General features: G+C 37.4%; 1 protein-coding gene across 5 annotated transcripts; it reads left to right on the top strand.

The window, feature by feature from the left end:
* Positions 1–14,632: 14,632 nt before the first annotated feature.
* Positions 14,633–23,821, top strand: LOC131168342 (F-box protein At3g58530). Of its 5 annotated transcripts, XM_058127685.1 has the most exons (15): positions 14,689–15,484; positions 15,592–15,645; positions 16,736–16,804; positions 18,531–18,845; positions 18,977–19,036; positions 19,182–19,265; positions 20,646–20,776; positions 20,887–20,962; positions 21,419–21,489; positions 21,796–21,882; positions 21,973–22,045; positions 22,134–22,201; positions 22,285–22,353; positions 22,944–23,049; positions 23,464–23,821. In XM_058127685.1, exons 4-15 carry the CDS (start codon positions 18,591–18,593, stop codon positions 23,527–23,529), a joined length of 1,146 nt encoding a protein of 381 aa, XP_057983668.1. In that variant the 5' UTR covers positions 14,689–15,484; positions 15,592–15,645; positions 16,736–16,804; positions 18,531–18,590; the 3' UTR covers positions 23,530–23,821. The 5 variants fall into 5 exon arrangements, with proteins under 5 accessions (XP_057983670.1, XP_057983669.1, XP_057983667.1 ...); XM_058127687.1 differs by lacking the exon at positions 15,592–15,645 and having other exon boundaries at positions 14,633–15,257; positions 18,632–18,845; XM_058127686.1 differs by lacking the exon at positions 15,592–15,645 and having other exon boundaries at positions 14,633–15,257.
* Positions 23,822–24,526: the final 705 nt, after the last annotated feature.

Raw genomic sequence — 24,526 nt, 5'->3', positions numbered from 1 at the left:
TTATCAGTGTGTGGCTAACATGAGTTGTAAGAACCTGACCCGAGGTATGTAGATTGAATAAATGAGAAAGGGTAAAAAGGTAAATTTTTCAGGCTTCATAGATAAAGCTATTGTTCTTGTTGACGAAGGCCCTCATACTCTTCGTTGTTGAAATTCAGAGCCTCGTCGACGAAGAGATATCGAACGTGTTGTAAAATATCAGAACAAGATTCGTCGCCTAAGGAGCCGGTTCGTCAATGAAATGTGTGTATGATTCATCGATGAAGGCGTTGTTTTGTCGACAAGGTTGGCCGGGTCAAAGGGGCTATAAATATCCTCCTTCATTGCTTAGTTGCTAAGAAAGCTAAAACTCTCCCTCTTTCTCTCCTTCTCTCTCTAGAACCAGCGGGATCTCTCTCTCTCTCTCTCTCTCTCTTTATCTCTTTGATTCTTCATTGTTTGTAGCCTGATTCGATGATCCAATGTTACTGCATGGGTCAGAAGAGGAATCTCTACATTTTTAGGGGATCGAAAAGTCGTTTCGAGGATTTTTGGGTTTTGACCCAAAACCGAGGTAAGGGTCCGATTTCAGTTTCGTTTTGGAATATATGTAGTAGTAAGAATTATAGTGAAGTATAATTCTTAAATGATTAGGTTTTGGGAACTCGGTTCATAGTTTTGGAGTCGTAGAGTTCGTATTTTGGTATTTGAAAAAGGTAAGGGGATTCTGTTTATATCAGTTATTTTTGAAATCGGGATCAGTAAACCTATAGTTTACGATCGTATATATGTTTTGGTTACTTATTTGCAAAAATATATCAGGTGAACATGCGGGATTTTCGGGTTAAAGTTTTCGGAAAAATTTGGGATTTCGAGTATCATCTCTATTTTGTTGGAGAAATCGTATGTTGTATTAAAACTATAGTATTGAGATGACCATACCCATATTTGTATTAAATTGTATTCTTGAACTGAAAATGATAGGATTTGTTGTATACCAAATAAGTGTGGAATGAATTGTTGTATGCAAAATGTTCCAGGTTTTGTAAAAACAGTTAGGGGCAGCTAATTACCATACGCTGATGAGTATAGGGATATGAATTCCAAAATTGTTCTAGGTTTTGTAAATCAGTTAGGTGCAGCTAATTACTGTATACTGATGTCATGTCTCGGCTAACTAGCGTGGGTGAGAGTGTCCGGCTCTATATCCAAGGGTGTGAAATATCACTTGATCTTTCTGGCTGGTCACTGATGGGTGTGAGTTGACACCATAGTGGCAACAATATCACTGTGAGGCTTCGATTATCACAGGTTATCGGGTGCTCGTATTGGCAACGTTATCGTTGTGAGGCTTCAGTTATTGCAAGGTAATTGGGTGCTTAGTGTGACGACACTGATCGTATGTTTGGGTATCGTATGTACTGGAACTGAATTGTGAAGAATACTAGAACTGTATTATACTGTATTGTATTGTGTTATGTTTTACGCTAAAATAACACTTGTATGTCACACACTAATATAACTTGTTTTCTTCCTTACTAAGAGGTGTCTCACCCTGAATATACCAATATTTTTCAGGTCCTTCGGGTAGCCTAAACTATCATCCTAGCGTCTGGAAGTGTGGGTGTCAGTTAGCTGCGTTGAGTACTTGTGTAAGTACGGGTTTTGTAACTGAGTTGCCATTGTTGGGTTTTGTAGACACTCGGAGTATGTATTGTATTTTGGGAACGTATATTCTAGTTATGTATAGACTCTGCTATGGTATGATGTATGCATAAAAAGAACATTCCAGCTGTATATTTGATGAGTATGGATATGTATGTGAATGTGTATAGAGTGTACGTTTACCCCACGGAATCGAACCCTTATTCAGTGTAGTATCATGTATGTTTTAATTGATACAGACACAGGTTAGGTTATCATATTCACACCTGGGACCCATCTGCGAGTTCGGGGTGTGACAACTTGGTATCAGAGTAAAATCAAGTTGTTAGGTCTTAGAGACTTGATTAGGCGTAGTTATGTGTACATGCCAAAGTATAGGATGTAGGAAATGGGTAGAGTAGATCGAGGGTTGTTTTGTTACTAGACAGGGACTCATTTTTTGTTGTTCTATGTTTTTCCTAGAATGATGATTTCAGTAAAATCACGGTAAATCATTGATGGTTTGGTGTCGGTGTGGTATGACAGACCTAGACCCGTGAGAGTTGTAGTTAACATGATTAGTTTTCAATGATTGTGTTAATTGTGTACTATATAAAAATTCTAATTGATTCCTATCCTATTTTCATAATGGAGCCCAAAGATAACAACTTGGATAGTGGTTCTGAGGGGATTGCAAGTGACGAGTCTCCTTCCGTGTCTCGGGGTTTGACGAGGCAGGTTTTACGAGAGATCGGGCGAAGTGTTAGGAGACGTGAGCATTCTCCTACCTCCGCGAGTTGTACCATAGAGAGGTTCATCGGCATGCACCATCCGACGTTTATGGGAGGACCTGATTCGATAGTAGCAAAGAATTGGGTACAGAAGACCAAGAAGATATTAAAAGTTATGTATTGCACTAATCCGCAGAAAAGTTCTCTATTCTTATTTTCAGCTAGCAAGAGAGGCTGAAAGATGGTGGATGGTGGTGAGTCTGCTTGAGAAGTAGAGGGCTGGTTCATCTCATATGACTTGGAGCCGTTTCAAGGAGGTATTTTTCGAGAGATACTTCCCGGCTTCTACTCGTGATGCGAAGGTTGATGAGTTCTCGAACCTGACTTAGGGAACCTTGATGGTGCAGAGATATACTACCAAATATATCAAGCTATCTCATTTCACGCCGTACTTGATCTCGAACGAGTATGAGAAGGCTCAGAGGTTCGATAAGGGTCTGAGGAAGGATATCAGCAGGCTGGTGGGGATGCTACAAATCGAAGAGTTTTCTATTCTGGTGGATAAAGCCGCCATAGTCGAGGCTAACGTCCAAGGAGATGAGGTGGTACAGGAACAGAGGAAGAGACCAGTATCTTTTGGTTCTCAAACTAGTCCTTAATAAGGACAATGGAAGAAGAAGAAGAAGAACTATAGTTTGAGTTATCGCCAGAATACCAAATGGCAGAGTTCTTAGGGGGATCCGTCCTTCGCCCCATGCACCAAGTGCCGTAAATGGCACAACGATGAATGTCAGCCGTTCTGGGGTAACTGCTATAACTGTGGCAAATTGGGCCACATATCTCGAAATTGTCAGGCACAAAGGAGTGATATGTCTACACAGAGCCAGAACCGTGGAAGTAATCAGATGCCTCGAGAAAACTATGAGGCAAACACGGCTCCAATGAGGGTGTACTCCCTTACTCCAGCAGATGCGGAACATGCTGGGAACGTGGTGATAGGTACCATGTTATTGCTTTTGAATAGAGTTGTTATTTTATTTGATTCGGGAGTAACTCATTCGTTTATATCTGCTAGTTTTGTGAAATTGTGTGGGGTTGAAACCCAAGTGATGGATGAATGGTTGTCTATGGCTACACCGACTGGGAGGGTAACGATCTGTAGTAAGATGTTAGGAAGTGGCCCAGTGGTTATTCAGGGAATACTGCTACCAGGGAACCTACTAATGTACAACATGTGTGGATTTGACGTCATACTGGGGATGAATTGGCTATTCTCTAATTATGCGGTGATTGATTGTCATAGGAATGTAGTAGTGTTCAGGCCTCTTAGGGAGCAGGAGTATGAGTTCATGGGATCGTGTGTGCATTTGACGCCACAAATTCTATCGACTATACAGGCGAAAAGGTTACTCTTAGAGGGTTATCAGGGGTACCTAGTTTGCATGAAGGAACCACCTCGGGATAATATGAGACTTGAAGATATTCGAGTAGTTAACAAATTTTCGGATGTATTCTCAAAAGACCTACCCAGTTTACCTCCTGATCGAGAGGTGGAGTTTGCTATTGATTTGCTGCCAGGCAAGACACCTATTTTTAAAGCTCCATACCGGATGGCTCCAGCTGAACTTAGAGAGTTGAAGGAGCAGTTGCAGGAGCTACTGGACAAGGGCTTTATTAGACCTAGTGTTTCGCCCTAGGAAGCTTCAGTATTGTTTGTGAAGAAGAAGGATGGCTTGATGCGAATGTGCATTGATTACCATGAGATTAAGAAGGTAATAGTGAAGAACTGATACTTGTTGCCTCGTATAGATGATCTATTTGACCAACTGCAAGGAATGTAAGTATTTTTGAAGATTGATCTACGGTCTGGATTTCATCAGGTGAAATTTAGGATTGAGGATGTTACAAAGACTATTTTTCGAACCAGATATGGTCACTACGAGTTTCTGGTCATGCCTTTTGGGTTAACTAATGCCCCAACAGTATTTATGGACCTAATGAATAGGGTTTTCCATGAATACATGGATCAGTTAGTGGTGGTGTTTATCGACGACATTCAGGTATATTCTAAAATTTCGGAAGAGCACGAAAACCATCTGAGGTTGGTACTTCAGGTTTTACAGGAAAAGAAGTTATATGCTAAGCTGAAGTAATGTGAGTTCTGGATGAATCAGGTCGCGTTTCTAGGCCATGTTGTGTTGAAGGGTGGTATCTCAGTTGATCTTGGTAAGATTAAGGCATTGGTCAATTGAGTGACACTGAAGAGCGTGCAAGATGTTTGGAGTTTCCTAAGACTGGCTGGGTATTACCGAAGGTTTGTGGAGGGATTCTCTAGGTTTTCAGGCCCTCTGACACGATTGACGAGGAAGGGTGTGAGATTTGATTGGACGGATGAGTGCGGGCAGAGTTTTCAGGAGTTGAAACACCGACTGGTCATTGCTCCGATTTTAACCATCCCATCTAGGGATGGTGGTTTTGTGATTTACAGAGACACATCGCTGAAGGGTTTGGGATGTGTGCTGATGCAACATGGAAAAGTAATTACTTATACTTCTTGGCAACTCTAGGAGTACGAGAAGAATTACCCTATGCATGATTTGGAGTTGGCAGCAATAGTATATACATTGAAGATCTGGAGACACTACTTGTACGGTGAACAGTGTGAGATCTTCATGGACCACAAGAGTCTCAGATACTTTTTCACGCAGAAGGAGTTGAACATGAGGCAGAGAAGGTGGTTGGAACTGATTAAAGACTATGATTGCACCATTAGCTATCATCTGGGGAAAGCTAATGTGGTAGTTGATGCGTTTAGTCGGAAGTTAGAGCACGTGTCAGTATGTGCAGTAGTAGGTCATCAGCATATCAGACGGGATCTGGAGAATCTTGGTGTGGAGTTGGTGGATGGTAATCATTAGGCTTTCATTGCTAGCTTGGTGATCCAGCCGACATTGTTTGAGAGGATTAAAGTAGCGCAAGCGAATGATGTGGGGCTAGTTGAGATTGTGGAAAAAGTGCAGCAAGGGTTGACTATTGATTTTAACATCTCTGAGGGAGGTGAATTGAGGTTTGGGACCAGGTTGTGCGTTCCAAATGACGATGGTATAAAGAGGACAATCTTGGAGGAGGTGTATCTGGATTTGCGCGAGTCCTTCTGGTGGAGTGGCATGAAACGGGAGATTGCTTAATTTGTAGAACAATGTCTAATGTGTTAGCAGGTAAAAACTGAACATCAGAGGCCGGTAGGGTCATTGCAGCCATTGAGCATCCCTAAGTGGAAATGGGAACACATCTTCATGGAATTTTTCACTGGGTTACCAACAGCACTACATGGGCAGAATGTCATATGGGTAATCGTGGATAGGTTAACTAAATCTACTCACTTTATACCAATGAAGGTTAGCTACTCTTTAAGTAGGCTAGCAGGTTTGTACGTACATGAGATAGTCAGAATGCACGGGGTACCGGTGTCCATTGTTTCAGATTGAGACTGGAGGTTCACTTGTCGATTCTAGAAGAGCTTACAGGAAGCACTGGGGATGAAACTTACTTTCAGTATAACGTTCCACCCTTAGACTAATGGACAGTCAGAGAGGACGATACAGATCTTGGAGGATATGTTACAAGCTTGTGTATTAGACTTCGGTGGTAGTTGGATTCAGTTTCTACCATTGGTGGAGTTTGCCTATAACAACAGCTTCCAAGCTAGTATCGGGATGGCACCGTTCAAGGCATTATATGATAGGAGGTGTCGGTCTCCTTTGTATTGGGATGAGGTCTGTGAACAGAAGGTATTGGGGCCCAAACTCGTACAGTAGGCTTCTTATAAGGTTAGATTGATCAGGGATAGGATTAGATCAACTCAGAGTCGGCAGAAGAGTTATGCGGATGTGCACCGCCGAGAGTTAAATTCGAGGTGGGGGGTAAGGTATTTATGAGGATCGCTCCAATGAAAGGAGTGATGAGATTCAGAAAGATGGGCAAGCTGAGCTTGAGGTATATCAGGCCATTTGAGGTACTGGAACGAGTGGGTCCGGTGGCCTACAGGATTGCACTACCCCCAGCGCTCTTGAGAATCCACGATGTGTTTCATGTATCCATGTTGAGGAGGTACATGCAAGATTCATCGCATGTGATTAGTTATGAATGCTTAGAGATTGAGGATGCTTTGGCATATGAGGAGGTACCAGTTCAGATTTTGGACCGTAAAGTTCAGAAGTTGCGTACTAAGGAGATAATGTTAGTGAAAGTATTGTGGCGGAATCACGTGACTGAGGAAGCTTCTTAGGAGTTAGAGACGGAAAATGCTGAAAGTGTCCACAGTTGTTCTGAGTAGTAACTTGGTGGCAGGATCAGTATGGGTATGTATGTATGTAATATCCTGCTATTGTAGTAATGTTGTGTGGTTAGTCCCTAGGAGAGTTTGTAATATTGTGAGCTCTTGAGACAGTGTTTGTATGTAACCACGGTATTCCTCCGCCATAAGTGAGGGTATGTATGTATTTGGGACGGTGCTGCTATGTGGGTGGCTACCGGCTCTTTCTGGAGTCGGGTATACATTTGGGTATGTAGTTGAGTTGGTAAAAGAGAGATTACAAATTTCGAGGCCAAAATTTTTGTAAGGAGGGGAGGTTGTAAGAACCCGACCCGAGGTATGTAGATTGAAAAAATGAGAAAGGGTGAAAAGGTAAATTTTGCAGGCTTCATCGACGAAGCCATTGTTCTCGTGGACGAAGGCCCTCATACTTTTCATCATCGAAATTCAGAGCCTCTTCAACAAAGAGATACCGAACGTGTTGTAAAATATCGGAATAAGGTTCGTCGCTAAAGGATCCGATTCGTCGACGAAATGTGTGGATGATTCATTGACGAAGGCGCTATTTCGTCGACGAGGTTGGCCGGGTCAAAGGAGCTATAAATATCCTCCTTCATTGCTTAGTTGCTAAGAAATCTAAAACTCTCTCCCTCTCTCTCTAGAACCAGCGGGATCTCTCTCTTTGATTCTTCACTGTTTGTCGCTTGATTCGACGATCCAACGTTATTACGTGGATCAAGAGAGGAATCTCTACGTTTTTAGCGGATCGAAAAATCGTTTTAAGGATTTTTGGGTTTTGATTCAAAACCAAGGTAAGGGTTCGATTTCAGTTTTGTTTTGGAATATATGTAGTAGTAAGAATTATAGAGAAGTATAGTTCTTGGATGTTTAGGTTTTGGGAACTTAGTTCGTAGTTTTGGAGCCATAGAGTTCGTGTTGGAAGTCCCAACCCGGAGTATATAGTCTAAAGGGGAGGGGGGTGAATAGAATCTTTTTGCGAAACACGCATTTTTCTACAAAATAAAAACTCTTGGCAAGATACAAGAAATTATATCGCAATATAAATATAAATCATGCACAAGATATAAAATAAAGAGTGTAAGGGAGAGAAAGAACAACACCGGTATTTTTACGTGGTTCGGCACCAAGCCTACGTCCACGCCTTAGCACCAAGCCAAGGATTCCACAATCTACTAAAGATACTCCTTCACCGGCAGAGAAGCCTTACAACTCAAGAACAAATCCCTAGACTTGGGAACAAACCCCTACCGCGCTCACCAAAAGCCTTCGCTTCGGTTCACAAAGAACCTTACAACAATGGTTCACAAAGAACCTTACAAGAGATTGGAAATACAATTTAATGCTCCTTAAATGAGCCAATATGAAACACAACCAAATCCTCACTCTATTCTCTCAAGGAATGAATCTTACAAGATAAGTGAGTAAGAGAGGATTGAGCACTTGTGAAGAATAACTAAAATGCAAAGTGCAAAGTGCTTAGGTTTTGGATAAAATGATATTTTTCACAAATATGATCAATAATGCTCAAAACCATGTTAATACAAGTCTAAAAGCTTTTATTTATAGCCCAAAAACATTAGGAGCCGTTAATTAGCCGTTGGGGGGAAGAAAAAATATTTAATTTGGCAAACTAGCCGTTTTCCGTGCGCTTTTGCCCGTTGAATTTGTCAACGAAATTAAGAGAATTTCATCGATGAGGTCCCTGAATCAGAAAAAGTCACCAAAATGAAAGTTGTGGAATTTTGTCTTAACTTTCCAAGGACACTAAGATTGTCCCATTTGGACTTTTTTAGAAAAATTTATGCCCAAAATACCATAAGGTGTTCAGGACTCAAGACTGCACTACGGCAGTGACGATTACTTTGTTTTTCCTTGTCAAAAAGTATTTTAATGACTCAAAACATTCTTGGAAAAAATTATATGAAATATATTAACTCTAATGAATATTAAAACTTGTCCAAATGAGTTTTCTTTTGAATATAAGATATTTTAATTAATAAAACACGTTCGAAAACCCATTTTGATATCTTATATGCTTAGTATGTCCTTTTGTAAATATACTTGACTTTCTTTGAACCTTTAGGACATTAAACTTATTTTAACACAATCAGGACTAAGTATAAAAATGTTCTTAAAACTAGGATGTTAAAAACTTGTCCCTTTGAAAACATATTTGAGTTTTAGGATTCATTTGACAAACTCTTATTTTAACTTAGAAAGCCATGAAAGGTGAGTTTTTTTTTATGTCTTTAGTACAATCCTATAAACTCATGTGTCCTAGTATGCTTATGCAATGGCTTAAATCTTACTCAGAAATCATGCAAGATACACATCGTAAGAGTTATAATACGCATTCACTCACACAACCCTTATTACAATTAATTTATACAAAATAAAAACTCCAGGATGTGCTTTGGTGCTTTTGAGTCAGTGTCCTTCCGATATTTTCTATTTGATGTCTATTAGGTCCGATCTTTGCTTTTGATTTGGTACCTCTGTGTATCTGACACTTTGAACCTATACTAGATAAGATCTGCAAGGATGGAAAATATTAAAAACAACAAATAGGTTAATATCATCAAAACATATAAACCAAGATAGTGTAGCTGACAGGGCTAACAGTTCATATTTTGGTATTCGGGAGAAGGTAAGGGGATTCTGTTTATATCAAATATTTTTGAAATCGGGATCAGTAAACCTGTAGTTTACGATCGTATGTATGTTTTGGTTACTTATTTGGGAAAATCTATCGAGTGAAAATGCGAGATTTTTGGGTTACAGTTTTAGGAAAAATTTGGGGTTTCGGATATCATCTCTATTTTGTTAGAGAAATCGTATGTTGTATTAAAACTGTAGTATTGAGATGATCGTACCCATATTTGTACTAAACTGTATTCTTGAACTGAAAATGATAGGATTTGTTGTATACCAAATAAGTGTGGAATGAACTGTTGTATATAAAATGTTTCAGGTTTTGTAAAAACAATTATGGGCGGCTAATTACCATACGTTGATGAGTATAGGGACATGAGTTCCAAAATTGTTCCAGATTTTGTAAATCAGCTAGGGGCGGCTAATTACCGTATGCTGACGCCATGTCTCGGCTAATTACCATGGGCAAGAGTATCCGACTCTATATCCAAGGGTGTGAAATATTATCTGATCTTTCCGACTAGTCACTAATGGGTGTGAGTTGACACCGTAGTGGCAACGGTATTTATGTGAGGCTTCGGTTATCGTAGGTTATCGGGTGCTCATATTGGCAACATTATCACTATAAGGTTTCGGTTATTGCATGGTAATTGGGTGCTTAGTGTGACGACACTGACCGTATGTTTGGGTATCGTATATACTGGAACTAAATTGTGAAAAATACTGGAACTGTATTGTACTGTATTGTATTGTGTTATGTTTTACACTAAAATAACACTTATATGCCACACACTGATATAATATTTTTTCTTCCTTACTGAGAGGTGTCTCACCCCGAATATACAAATATTTTTTAGGTCCTTCAGGTAGCCGAAACTAGTATCCTAGCATCTGGAAGCGTGGGTGTCAGTTAGCTACGTTGAGTACTTGTGTAAGTACGGGTTTTGTAACCTAGTTGTCATTGTTGGGTTTTGTAGACACTCTATTGACCTTATAGGTCACGCCTGGTTTTGATAATGACAAATACTCATGTATTTAATGAATATCTAGTTCATGTGCAGGTCTATATTAGCAGATATATTAATGGCACGTGAAAGCTTAAAGATTGGAAGAACCAATTCAAATTGTACTCTATTTTATGTTGTAATTTAATTCATATGCAAAGGGTCTGTAATAGTAAATAGGGATTGGTTTGTAATAAACTCACACACATCACATGCACGATCTAATGGGTAAGTTCAAACAAACCATAAACTAAAAGTGACCATAGAAAGACCTTAGGGTTTACCCTTCGGTCGATCGACACCGGACTTTTTCGGTGTCTTTAATTGGACATAAATGACCCTAGGACACTCACCTTTGCACCTATGTATGTTAGGCACTTGATTAGGGTTTGTGTGATTCAAAACATGACCGAAATGCACACATTGTGCACTTTCGGTCGACCGACCTTAGTAGTTCATTCTACCCCGGTCGACCGAAACAGGTCTGGGTCAACAGTTAACCAAGATCCTGGTTGACCGAACCAGTGTAGTTCAAATCCCCCGATCGACCGAAACCTCCTCAAGTCAACAATTTGATCATCTGGTAGACCAAGCCAAATTTGTATTGCAACTACCTAGTCGACCGAGGGTCTTCGGGTGAAATCCCAACTGTCTGGTTGACCGAACCATTCAGTTCAAAAAGTCTTGGCCGACCAAACCTCGATAAAATGGAAAATCGCCCTTTGGACAGACACTTTTGGTCGACCGAGTCTTCAGTTCAAAAGTGTCCTGGTCAATCGAACCATATGAACTCTGGTTAACCGAAATGGTTCTGATCGATCACGCCTCTCGGGTTGCCTTGATTTTTACCGTAGTTAAACATTTTTTAAATAGAGTTAAAATATTTGAAATGTCATTAAACTTTCCTAATAATTCCTAATAGGTCCCCAACGGTCATAATTCATATGGTGTTTTTATATACCCCTTCATTTGGGAAAATTAGGAAGAAGATTAGCAAACTAAAATCCAAAATTTTCTCTCAAGAAAAATATATCCTACTGCTCATACTCTCTCTAAAACCACTCAAAGTTACCTTCTTCACTTCTCTATATCATCTGTAAGTGTATTGAGTGTTGGTATTTAGAGGTTTGCTCTCTCATTTGTTGAGTGTTTGAATCAATTTTTTACAAGAGCATAACCTAAGTATTCTTAGGAGGCTTTGCTATTAAGCCCACCCTAAGAAGACTTGTGTTGAACTTCTGAGTGTTGCATTCTCATCGCAATAACTTAGGAAGTTTGTATTTATTTTTGGCTTGCAAAAATATTTTCAAACTTACTCAAATATCTTATGGAATCTGTATTGACATATTTGTGAAAAGATATTTGTATTTGTTACATTAATCTTTGTGGCAATATTTATTCAAGTATATATCATTTGCTAAATACAAAGATTGCATAGCTTTTGCAAACTAAGCATATACACTATATTCGTGATTGAGACATCCTAATGATTGACATACTTGAAACTCGCTTGATATTCTATGTGAACACGCTTGATTGAATATTTTGAGATACACAGATTGTTATTGACACTCTCACGCACTCACTACACTGATAGAAAACATATTTGAGAGTTGAACTATTTAGACCACACTGATCTTACATATTAAATCATTGTGGTGTATGTGATTGAATGCGTTTGGGTACATATCTACTTTACTTGAAAGCACTTTTATCTGTACCATTTGATTGTAATATCTAAGTGATTCCAGGCGTGGCCTGAGGGGGCGGTAATCCAGCCCGATAAGGATTGTTGTAAAGGTTGAGGTCAACGCTGTGCTGATTGACCTGGTTTGTATAGGTGTTACTCCACCCGATTAAGTGAGCAAGTTATAGTGGTAATCCTTATGCTTGTTAGACAAGATGGGGATGTAGGCAATTAGCTGAACCTCGACAACATATCTGCGTGTCACCCTCTCTTTATTACTCTCTAGTGCTTGTGTAATTGATTAAATTGCTTTATTTAATTTCTGGTATACATTTACTTTACTTGCACTAGATTGACCATAGGGTTGTGAATATACTGGTGTTAGGAGATTGACCTAGAGATTAAATTTAAAAAATACCAATTCACCCCCCCCCCTCTTGGGATCACGGTAAAGTTAACACACTTGAAGTATGTATTGTATTTTGGGAACATATATTCTAGTTATGTATAGACTCTGGTATGGTATGATGTATGTATAGAAGAACATTTCCACTGCGTATTTGATGAGTATGGATATGTATGTGAATGTGTATAGGGTGTACGTGTATCCCACGGGGTCGGACCCTTATTTAGTGAGTCTCATGCATGTTTTAATTGATACAAAGACAGGTTAGGTTACTATATTCACACCTGGGACCCATCCGTGGGTTCGGGGCTTGACATGAGTTCTCGTGTGAATATGAAATTCCATTATTTAACTATATAAGAAAAATTGGCATTGAAACTGTACTAATCAGTATATTTAAAAAATACATAATTTCTAAATAATAAACTGTCGGTTCAATATAGCTCATTTATAGTAAATTTGTCCATATATGCATAAAAGACACAACCTGAACTACTAAAGTAGCATCGTCACGCTATCACATACTCATACGACATGCTTCCCCCCATGACGGGTTGTGCGGTTCGAAGGCTGGACTCAACTCGCAGTCAGTGGTTCTGCAGTTGAGTCAAAACTAACGTCATAAGAACGATTGTGCCTACCTATGGTCACTCGGTATACCACATATGGCCCCCCTGAAAAAAACCTCGAAGTAGTACTGTGGCTCAAGTCTCCAATCGATTTATCACACTTCCATGCCCGTGTGATTGCACTCACACCCCACATATAGCTACGGTACTGTGCTCACAATATCACATACCACAAATCCACAGGGTTGTAGAATCGTATATGGTAATTTACACAATAAAAACTGTATTATAATTCATTTCATATAAAATCTGATATTCAGTAAACCTGGCCCCCGACCATCATATGAAAACTCGGCCCCCGACCGTTATATCAAAACTCAGCCCCCGACCGTTATATCAAATATTGTATAAAAATCAGTTTGAGTATTTTGTTCACATATGCCATTTAAAAGTTGTTCCCATGCCATACAATTTTCATTTGTTAACCATAAATAAAATAACATGACTGGGAAAGATGTAAATTGCTGAAAACAGGGTCTGAACATCTCCAAGGTTTTATTTAACTTAAACTACTTATTTTATAGAAAATAGGAGATGATCAAACCACCCACATTAATTTCCCCAAAAACATATATTGCATTTTAATTTGTCCATATTTCACAAAATAGCTGACATAATATAATCCCCTTGCTTATATACTGGCAAGGTTCCTACGACGCTCCTAAAGCTCACCGTACGACGATACGGAGCTCAAAATCCTGAAAGCACATTTTCTTAGTTTAATCAACTCAAATCCCATTTTAGCAACCATTAAACATCCTAAGGCCCATACACCCCATTTAACTAATTACATGCTAAACAGATAGCCCATTTCTACCCTTACCTCAATTTTGGAGTGATGCCTAGAAAGACTCTGTTCAAAAATTCACTCCTCTAGACTTATAGAGAATTTCTCCTAGATCTTCGTGGTAGCTTCCGATTGTTGAATTAGGTGACGAACGATGAGAAATCGTAAAGATAAGGTGAGGGGCGGGTTTAGAGAGAGAGAGAGAGAGAGAGAGAGAGAGAGAGAGAGAGAGAGAGAGAGAGAGTGATATTTATGTTTCTTAATGAAGAAGAAATTTTAAAACCTATTTATAGTCCTTTGACCCGGCTCAATTCGTCGATGAAATGTAGCCTTCGTCGATGAATTGCAGAAGGACATTCATTGACGAAAAAGGAGTTTGTCGACGAACCTTAAGTCTGATATTTTCCTGTCGTTTGAAATCTCTTCGTCGATGACGCCTGAATTTTATCGATGAGACATAGAAGGGAACTCGTCGACGAAAACAGAAGATTCGTCAACGAGTCTTGCCGTTTGCCATTTTTAAATTTTCTTTTCTTATTTTCTTATTTATTTCCTTATTTTTCGAGTTCAGGTTTCTACAGTGTATGTGTGTGTGTGTGTGTGCGACTTGTCGACTAGTCCATGGACTCCTTGACTAGTGATTGCGGCAGGTTGTAATAAATGCACGATAAATAGCTAGTTTTTGCCTTGTCTTGTCTACATTAATGCCCACTGGTTAGCCAGGGACTTGCTCGTCTCCATGGCCATAAATATGACCCATTAGCATTCATTAAATACATTAATTAAATATTGGTTGTTGAGAATATTACTTGAAGCATTCATTGTTAGGGTTCATATTGCTCAAAGCTCTCTTGCACTATATTATTATTTATACATCATTTGCAAAAGAGAGTAGTGTGAGGATTTCATTGTGTAATATCAACTCAAGAAGGAGCATCTCGTGTTGTATCTATTGGCTATTTGATTCATTGTATTTGGAGGTTCTTTGTGAGCCATTGTATGGTGATTCTTGGTGAACACCTTGGTTGAGCTCTTGGTAAGCAGCTGGGATTGGTTCCCTTATTGTAAAGGCTTCTCCATCTTGAAAGGAGATCATTAGTGGATTTTGGAATCCTTGAGTTGGTCTTAAGGTGTGGACGTAGTGTAGAGACCCAGTGAATTATAGCAATTAAACAATAAAAGAAAGGAGAGGAAAAGGAAATTTTTAAGGGAGTCATAGTAGGATCTCGCGTTCATCGACGAAGCGGCTTATTGGGATCGTTGACGAGGACACGTGTCTCGTCGACGAGGAATTACTGAGAGGGCTATTCCAATACCTGAAATTCGTCGACAATAAATAAGTGTTCGTTGACAAACTCTCCACTTGGTTTCGTCGACGAAGTGACGTGTCTCATCGATGAAGGTAGATGTATAAATAGCACAAACTCGGGTCTTTAGCGAGAAAACCTGCATGCAATTCTTTTTTCTCTCTCTACATTTTGTCCCCCACCCCTTCTCTCTAAGTTTTTGGGCCAGTTCTTCGCCGGTTCAATGATTTGAAGCTGCCACGCTACTCGTGGGAAGATTCTCTCCATATTTGCTGGAGTGGATCGTTGATTAGGCCTACTTGGGAACCATCTCAAAATTTGGGTAAGTTAGTTAATTTCACTTTTATTAGGTTTTTGGTGTTTCTGGACTGAGGATAATATGTTAGGGAAGATAATACTGAAGTTTTGTTGGGAAAATATCAATTTCAGGGTATTGAACTGGGGACCACACGAAAGTAATTTGTAGGCTTTTCCATAGGCCATGTAAGGGGATAAACTAACAGCTTTCTTATGAAAATATATTTATTATTTTACAGCATTTAATTTCAGGTAAATATGTATATTGTACAATTATGTTGGGAATAGTGCTATTAATTAGAAATATGATTTTCATTTATAATATCATAAATATGATTTTAGAACAAATTTTATATTTTGAATGTTACCCTTTTTCTGTGTGGCATGAGTAACATTTACCATGGAAATTATGAAAAATAAAATATTACGTTTTCCTATAATATTCATGTATTACCAGTTTTTAGGAAAAACTCTATAAAAGTACAGAGATTTCATGATTCAATATGTTATGATATGTCGGTATAAGGGTCGAGGTTTTATATGATATACCGACATAAGGGTCGAGGGTTTTATATGATATGCTATGCTAGCGTAAGGGCCGTGAATTTTATATGATATGTTATGCAAGGTTTTATGAAAATATTAACATGACATATATTATTATGAAATAGCCATGTATCATTATTTGGAAATATACTATATGTTATCAGAACTCAGATGAACTGGTTTAGGCTTTCACAAAACACGGTACTATAGTTATATGATCACGATCATGTATGTGTTAGTGCTACCACTTGTTGTAAGGGGTAGTGGGAGATTGGCAGTCAATGTGGTTTTATGGTAGTGCAAGCATCCCTCTGGTGTCTGGAGCAGGAGGGGCAGACCCATCGTACTTACAGACTTATGTTGATCTAGCGTGGTTGGCCAACCATTGCTAGGTCTCGCCTTCGGGCCGCACAACCTAGTCATGTGAAGGTAAGACATGACACCAGCCAACTATCCATCCAGGGTGTTATTTCATGTACAATATATGAGATGATTTTATATATATATATATATATATATATATATATATATATATATATATAGAAATTCAGTATGTTACACCATATTATGATAAATCATGTTTTTCCCAGATATGGTACAAATAGTTTTATCAAATATGATTTATGTACTATTATATGTATAACACGAAAATACTCATGTTGTCACACATTGATATTAGTTTATTTCCTTTACCGAGAGGTGTCTCACCCTAACTATATAAACATTTCAGGAGCCCCAGATAGAAGAGCGGATAGAGCTCTGCAACGTTAGAATTCAACTGTTCTACCCTGTCTAAAGGGTAAGTCATTTTTTTTGGGTCTGACGGATTTTTAGGTTGTGACCCTAGGGCACTTCTTGGATATTCTGAGATGTGTGTATGTATATGACAATTGTAGTAAAACTCTGGTATTTTGTTGGTTGGGTGATTGGATATGTATATGTTTTTATGTTTCCCGCTGCTTAGGTATTAGTGTTGTATTTTAGGTATATCCTTAGTATCCATGGGTCCAGCTTGACTATGATTTGTCAGGATTATTATATTATTATTATGGAAAAAAAAAATTGGTCAATTAGGCAGGTTGTTACACGTAGGTTCGATGCCGAACCACGTTAACATCGTCGTGTTAACTCTTCTCTCCTTATCTCAACTACTTTACTTGCTTGTATTTATTTGTTTTGAAATTTATCGTGGTATAATACTATTGCTTGTTGTCAAATAATTTTTGTGATTGTAGAAAATTTCAATATCCGCGAAGAACGTCTATTCACCCCCCTCTAGACGCACACCCAAGCGAACAATATATTTGAATGAAATAATTAGCGATATATAAGGAATAATTATTCCCTTGATTCTCAAAATTTAAACTACATTTCATTTTATTTCAATGAATAACTACTCCGCCAAACCAAACGAGCCATTAAATTTAGTGGTTCAAATGAAAGTTTACAAGTGCAACTCAACTTCTTAACTCTTTCTTTGTCAACTTAACTCTCACCCATGACGTAGTATATTATTATTATCATTATACTTTCTTTCGAGTTACCTAATAATAATTCATTTTTCCTCTCAGCAATCTCTACTATGTTACTTTTACTTGTATGTAATGTTATCTCTAGCTTACATTTATGAAACTACATCTATAGTAGTTCTTCTTCTTCTTCTTCTTACTTGTCTTTCTAAGAATAAGGTTAGAAGATGATATTAGTTCAAAGGAATACAATAATATAAACAATCAAACGATCCCTTTAACATCTTTTCAATAAGTTATAAGTGTTTAAATAAGAAATTTTAAAAGTGAAATATACAGGAAATACAATCACGCAAATTATATGAAAGTAATAAAATAATGGCACGAAGAATTGCGTGGTTCGGCAATGTTTACATCCACAGGAGCAAACGACAATGATTTTTCACTATCTTATGATATAAGACATATGAATTACAATATACAACATGTATATATAACACTCCCTGAGGTTTTTCCCCCAAAACCCAACTTATACAACTTCCTAATTCAAAATTTGAAAACTCGCGCTAAGTAACCAAGTAAAACTGTAGATGGTTTGAAGTCGAGACCAAATATTCGATGTAACAGTACAAAAATAGTCTACTATTTCTTCTGCACTTAGAAAAACTGTTGATGGTTTCCTCTACATAGTCAACAACTATATTTTCAACTATATTTTCTCTTTGTACATACATTTCACTCAATATATGAGTCACATATTACAACATCTATTATGTTGCTTTTACTTGTATATAATATTATCTTTAACTTGCATTTATGAAACTACATCTATGGTTATTCTTCTTCTTCTTTCTAAGAATAAGGTTAGAAGATCATATTAGTTCAAAGGAATACAATAATATAAACAATCAAACAAACCCTTTAACGTCTTTTCAATAAGTGTTTAAATAAGAAATTTTAAAACTGAGTAAATTTTTTGTAAGAGCGAGTTACTTGTAAAATTTTAATAAACAAAGTTAGGACGATTTATCTTCTTCCTTCCTTTATTATTAGTAGGTTAGAAATGAAGTAACCAAAAATGATGTAAAGCTCATAGAGTAAAACGACGTTGTTTTGATGCGCCAAATTGAACCTCTTTACCTATTCAAACTTGGGAGGCTGAAAGCACTCTGTTCACCGTCACAAATGGAAGAAAGAGCAGCAGCAGAAGCAGGAGTAGAAAAGGAAGGGGAGCTCAAATGGAGCAGAGATACAGTGCCTAGGGTTTTCAAGATCGCGAGCACGAGGCTGCCCCAGAGAGATCTTATCTCTCTCTTGCTTGTCAGCCCATGGCTTCACCGCACTCTCGTCTCCTGTCCCTCTCTCTGGCTGGTAAAGCTTTTAGCTTTCGAATCACCACGACCCTTCGTTTGATCCGAACATTTCTCCAAGTACACTCATATTAATCCAAGTCACGGTCTGATTTCTGTTTATTTATTGACTTGTTGGTGCCAATTTATCAGGCTTTGGATTTGCGGGAGATGAACAATGCTGGAGATCGACTCGTAGCAGCTTTATCGCTGGTAAGAATTTCTTGTAGAATTGATGGTTATTTTGGCTTGTGATTAAGGAGAGATGTGTTGGGTTCATGGGCATTAGTGTTGCTCGCATTAGATTTATTTGGTGCATTTTGATTTGATGCTGGTTTAATTTTTTTGTATCACCCAGTCAAGGTATTGCCATGTCAAGCAGATAAGCCTCGAGTTCGCACAAGATTTTGAGGATAAACATCTTGATCTCATTAAAACCAGGGTAACATCAAATTATTAATTTTGAAGTTTTTTTATGTTTCTCTCACTGAACAAGTTGAATATATTGAAACTTCACTTCGAAAGGAAAAATTGATTATATTTTCTATCTTCGTGAGTGTAGAGTATAGTTATTGCATAGTGAATCTTCCGGGTGTGTTCAAAATGAAACCCAAATTGGCATCTTCCTGGCTTTTGAACAGTGCACAGAAGATGTAAAGTTAATATCTACAGTTGTCATTCTTGAGGTTGCCATGGTTTTTATATTGAGTTTGCTCTATCACTGACAAATACTTGTATAAGTTTCCCTTTTCCTCAGACTTTAGGCTGAGCGTAAGGCTTTTCTGATTTCCAAAACATGAGGAAGTATAACTAACTTAATGGGAAAGAAGATAACAGCAGCAAAGCAGGATAAGAAAAAGAAACAATGCAACATTAAAAAGGAAAAAAAACAAAAAGAACAAACGTCAACCTTTTTAGAGATATCCCACTTGCTTCTAATTTTCAACCTTATTAAGAATGTTGTGAAATTGCACTCTAAGGTTATGCGCACACACACAAAAAATACGAAAAATTGAGCAAATCAAAAGAAAGAAAAAGAAAAACGAATTTACGTGGTTTGATAATGTACCTACATCAATGGAGTCCCTGCGCAATTTCCAATACCATCAAATAAAAACTGCTTTAGAGTTTCAACTCTCAGTTACAATATGTATATATAGCCTCATCTGAAAATCCCAAAATACTTTCATATGATAATACAATTATATTTGGATCTTAACTCAAACGTACTGTACCATACTGCAAGGAGGGGGTGAATCACCCCCTAATCGTAACCCTGTTGGGCTTGGTTTAAGTAGACAAGGAGGTTTCGTGCATAGAGGCTCTCCTATTTGTAACAGACTTCAAGTGGATAACTCCTCTAAATATGGGCCATACCTCAACAAAGAACTTTTAAGGTCAGACCACGTGCACCATGTAGATGTCCACAAAATTCAAGTCTATTCAACTCAACAATATCTTTGTCCAACTGTTCCATCCATGAATTGCATGCACTAATCTGTTCTCTCTTAAATCATTTTCCAGCTTCTCCTTCCTTATTATTTCAACTGTTCTTGTTGGCTTTCTCTTCTCATTTGCAAGTACTTTAACCGAAATCATGTTGTGCTTATGACTGGTGTAAATATTTTTCTTGTTTGATGACAGCCAAGATTGTAGTGAAAATGGATAAATAGTTTGGTGTAGTTTTCCTTATTTACATTAATGAGTTGTATGAAAATTGTGACATTTTCTTTATGAAGCATTCAATGTTTTTGACTAAGATGCTTTTGTCATTGTCATTTCTTAATTGCTGTTATTAAAATTTTAGCGTGTAATGTTACAGTGTTTAGATTCACTTCAGAACCTTCAGTTTTTAAATCTGAATGGCTGCCAAAAGATTTCTGACATGGGAATTGGAGTTATAACCTCTGCTTGTCCTAAACTTAGAGTCTTCTCTATATATTGGAATGTGAGGTATTTCAAGGTTCTCCTCAGTTGCGTGTCAAATTTTGTGCTTTGCACTTAGTTTGTAGAACCATTTTTCATTATTAAAAATGAGTTTTCTTTCATGTCATGTGCTTCAGGGTTACAGATCTTGGAATAGAGCATGTGGTGAAGAATTGTAAGCATATAACTGATTTAAACTTGAGTGGCTGTAAGGTAATGGTTTAACCAGAACAGATGGTTTGTGCTTGTATGCTGATATCTCTATTGTCATCTCTCTTTGTATGCGTTTTGGTTTCTCTATAGTTTGAGCATATACTTCTGCCAGCCAATTGAATTTTCTAAGATACTTCAACCAGATGAAATGTTTTGAGTCAAGTGTTATCATTTGTGTGATGCATAATAATCACCTTGGTAGTTCAAAAATTAGAAGATGGTAAAGTAGGAATTAGCATGCTATTTTGTGATGAAATCTCGACTATGGGACGATTAGTTGGTTTGAAACATTATTTTCCTAGCAAGTGTAAAAATGCAAAACTGCTCACAATATGCTTCATTCGCTATCTTTAGGTTTGTAATATCTAGTAATCATTCGTTAGCTCTGGAATTTCAATATTCATCATCTAGAAGCATTATCTTTAAATATTTTTTTCTTTGCTGTGACAATTGCAGAATATTTCAGACAGAAGTTTGCAGTTAGTTGCTGATAGTTATCCGGAACTAGAATCATTGAATGTGACCCGGTATGTAGATTTTGAGTGCATTGCTAACTAGAGGATCTCATGGCTGAGCAGGGTTGAACCTTCTAAATGATGATTGCTTAGAAAATATCATGTCACATGTTGCACACAGTTCACTTCTCTATTAGTATGAAGTTTGGCCATGACCCTATGACCCAAATTACTTGTTATATCCATTTTGTACCAAGACTTTATTCCAAAACTTGTGCATTTTAAATAATGACTGAGCAGATATTGAAAGTGATAGACATTGTAAAAGGACTGAACCTGACTAATGGACTCTACACTTCTCTATATGGGTGTTTCTAGGTGCATCAAGCTGACAGATGGCGGCTTGAAACAGATATTGCACAAGTGTTCATCTCTTCAGAGTCTGAATCTCTATGCCTTGTCCGGGTAATGCAAGGAAGATTTATATTGTAAGTTTATGATGAACTCGAGTGGGGTTTCCTAATTTATGGCACCAGTTGAATTCCTTAAATTCAGATTTGCAGATGAAGCTTACAAGAAAATATCACTTCTAGCCCATCTTAGATCCTTAGATCTTTGTGGTGCTCAGGCAAGATCTTTGTTTTACTGAACTAACTCTTTAGTCTTAATTTCTTTTGATGAAGAATGGTTTTTTAAGCTGGCTTTTTGTGTGTCAGAATCTATCTGATCATGCACTTTCATGCATAGCAACATGCAAACATTTGACTTCTCTCAATCTGACATGGTAGGTGAAGTTCTCAATCTTTCAATCTGTTGATACAAAATTCGAACAAAATGAGATAAAATGCTTATCTGTTATCTTGATAGGTGTGTACTTGTCACTGATGAGGGAGTCATAGCCATTGCACAAGGTTGCACCTCTCTTGAATTTCTCAGGTAAATCCCGATGAGAAAAAAATCATTGAATTTGAAAATATTGACCCATGATTATGATGGATGGTCATATTCAAGTTCATAATTATAAATGCTCTTATATGTCTTATGTGCAACAAGTGGCATTTTTTCATATTTTACACCTGCAGTATAAAACTGCAATGTGTTTTCTATTTATTGAGAGTTTGATACCTTGGCTAGTGTTGAATTCCGTGTGTAATAAAATAATAATAATTTCCTGTACCACCCCCCCCCCCCGCGGGGGGGTCCCCAAACCCCCACCAAAAAAAAAATAAAAAGAAAAAAATTTAATGATTTAACATTAAGTTGAACAAAATCATTGAAATTTCGCAATGGTCATGTCTAGAAGATTGATGTGATGAGTCCTTTCTTTGAATTTTTACCATGACCCTGCTGAACTAATCTCAGGCAGCATGCATGTGAACTATGTGTTGTTATAGAGAAATCCTCTGGGCATGCAGCAACATTCTCACCTGGGTGATTAAATGGAAGGAAATAATGCAACTTGCACTGTACAGTTGCATTATTTTGTTAATGTTGTTTTATTTACTGATATAATTGTGATACTGCAGTTTGTTTGGAATTGTTGGAGTGACTGATAAGAGCTTGGAGGCTCTTTCAAGGTCATGCTCAAAAACTATTACAACCCTTGACGTGAATGGATGTATTGGCATTAAGGTATGTGATTGTTTCTTAAATAAAGGGAAAAAAAAGGTGTCTAACAAAAGTTTATCTATAATAGGACGAAGTTCTTTCAAAGACATATGCCTCCTGAATCAAGTAGGAAACATTCTGACTAGACTATTTATATACTCGCTCAAATCAATCTGATGAATAGCATAACCAAGATTACATTTAGTTGTTATGTGCGATTCAAATTGACCGATGGTTTATCTTACCAGTGTTAGATTATTACAGCATGTTTGATTTGTGGAATAGAATGAGATAGGAAATGAATGGAATGAAATTTAAATGGAGGACATGATGAAATTAAGTGAAATAATTCAGTTCCATTCCTTCCGCGGTTCAATTTCTAGATACCAAACATGCAGCTAGTGTTTGTTCCTAAATGTGTATATATTGCCCTTGTAGAGACGGAGCCGTGGCGAACTACTTGAATTGTTCCCCCATGTCAGTTGTTTCAAAGTGCACAGCTAGTATCAAGGCCTTCAATTGATTTTCACCTTCTATATATCAAGGTGTGTATTGGGAGCTGCTGCTATACAAAGAACATTTTTAGGTTTTGCAAGAGACAATACAGTCTTGGATCAGTTTCTGCTGCTCCTTTATCAATGGCTTGTGCACAGAAGAGGCAAAGCATACATGAATAGGCTAATGAGATTTGCTGGACATTAAGCAACTCTCTAGTTAATTATTTATATTGTGTACTTTTAAGCAGAAATTGTGATGATTAAAAAAAAAAAAAAGACAATGGCTGAAATTGCAACAATTCTAGAATATACAATATATGATCACGTTAGAATGATAGAAAATGTTATAAATTCAATGAAAAGGAACTGCATTTAACTTCACAAGTATGCATTTGTTTATGTATGTCTAGGGGTGAAAGTGAGCAATGTTGGCGCTGAAACATGAATTTTGGATTTTAGATTTAAACTTGGATAAATTTCAATACAATTTTATATTATATTTTATCTAAATCTAATACAAATTTAAATTTAAGGTCTCTCCGAACATTGGGCAAGCTTATTTGCAAGCAATGGGGGATTGACTTGTCTCGTAACTTGACTACATTTCGCTCGAGTTTGAGCTATTCAAATAGTTTAATGAGTCAATTGAGTTTTGTAACATTACATGTGGGCCTAATTGAGTTTTTTAATTTTATTTTTTTATGTAATAGAAGTCATATAATATATCTTATATATAATTTAATATTTATTTTATACATATATCTAATATTTATTTACAATTGGATCGAGTTTAATAGAGTCAACTTTGAGTTTTAAGAACTTACAACTAAGTCAAGTTCAAATTCTACAATTTTGAGATTGATTGATTGATTTGAATTAAATTTTGAGTTGAGTTAGGTTTGAGTATTATATTGTGTCGACTCAATTCAATTTTGTTCCAACACGCTCCTATGGATGTCTATACTTGCATATGAGTATGGCTGGACTGAGGTTACTGTCAAGTC

This window comes from Malania oleifera, chromosome 11, assembly GCF_029873635.1.
Source record: "Malania oleifera isolate guangnan ecotype guangnan chromosome 11, ASM2987363v1, whole genome shotgun sequence".
Classification (NCBI taxonomy): Eukaryota; Viridiplantae; Streptophyta; class Magnoliopsida; order Santalales; family Ximeniaceae; genus Malania; species Malania oleifera.
The sequence above is the reverse complement of the archived record's forward strand: the minus strand, read 5'-3'. Positions and strand labels throughout refer to the sequence as shown.

Coding starts and splice junctions, on each gene's coding strand:
- LOC131168342 (XM_058127686.1), top strand. CDS start 18,591: ATGCGCCAAATTGAACCTCTTTACCTATTCAAACTTGGGAGGCTGAAA. Junction 19,266..20,645: donor TTGATCTCATTAAAACCAGG/GTAACATCAAAT, acceptor GTAATGTTACAG/TGTTTAGATTCACTTCAGAA. Junction 21,490..21,795: donor GAATCATTGAATGTGACCCG/GTATGTAGATTT, acceptor GGGTGTTTCTAG/GTGCATCAAGCTGACAGATG.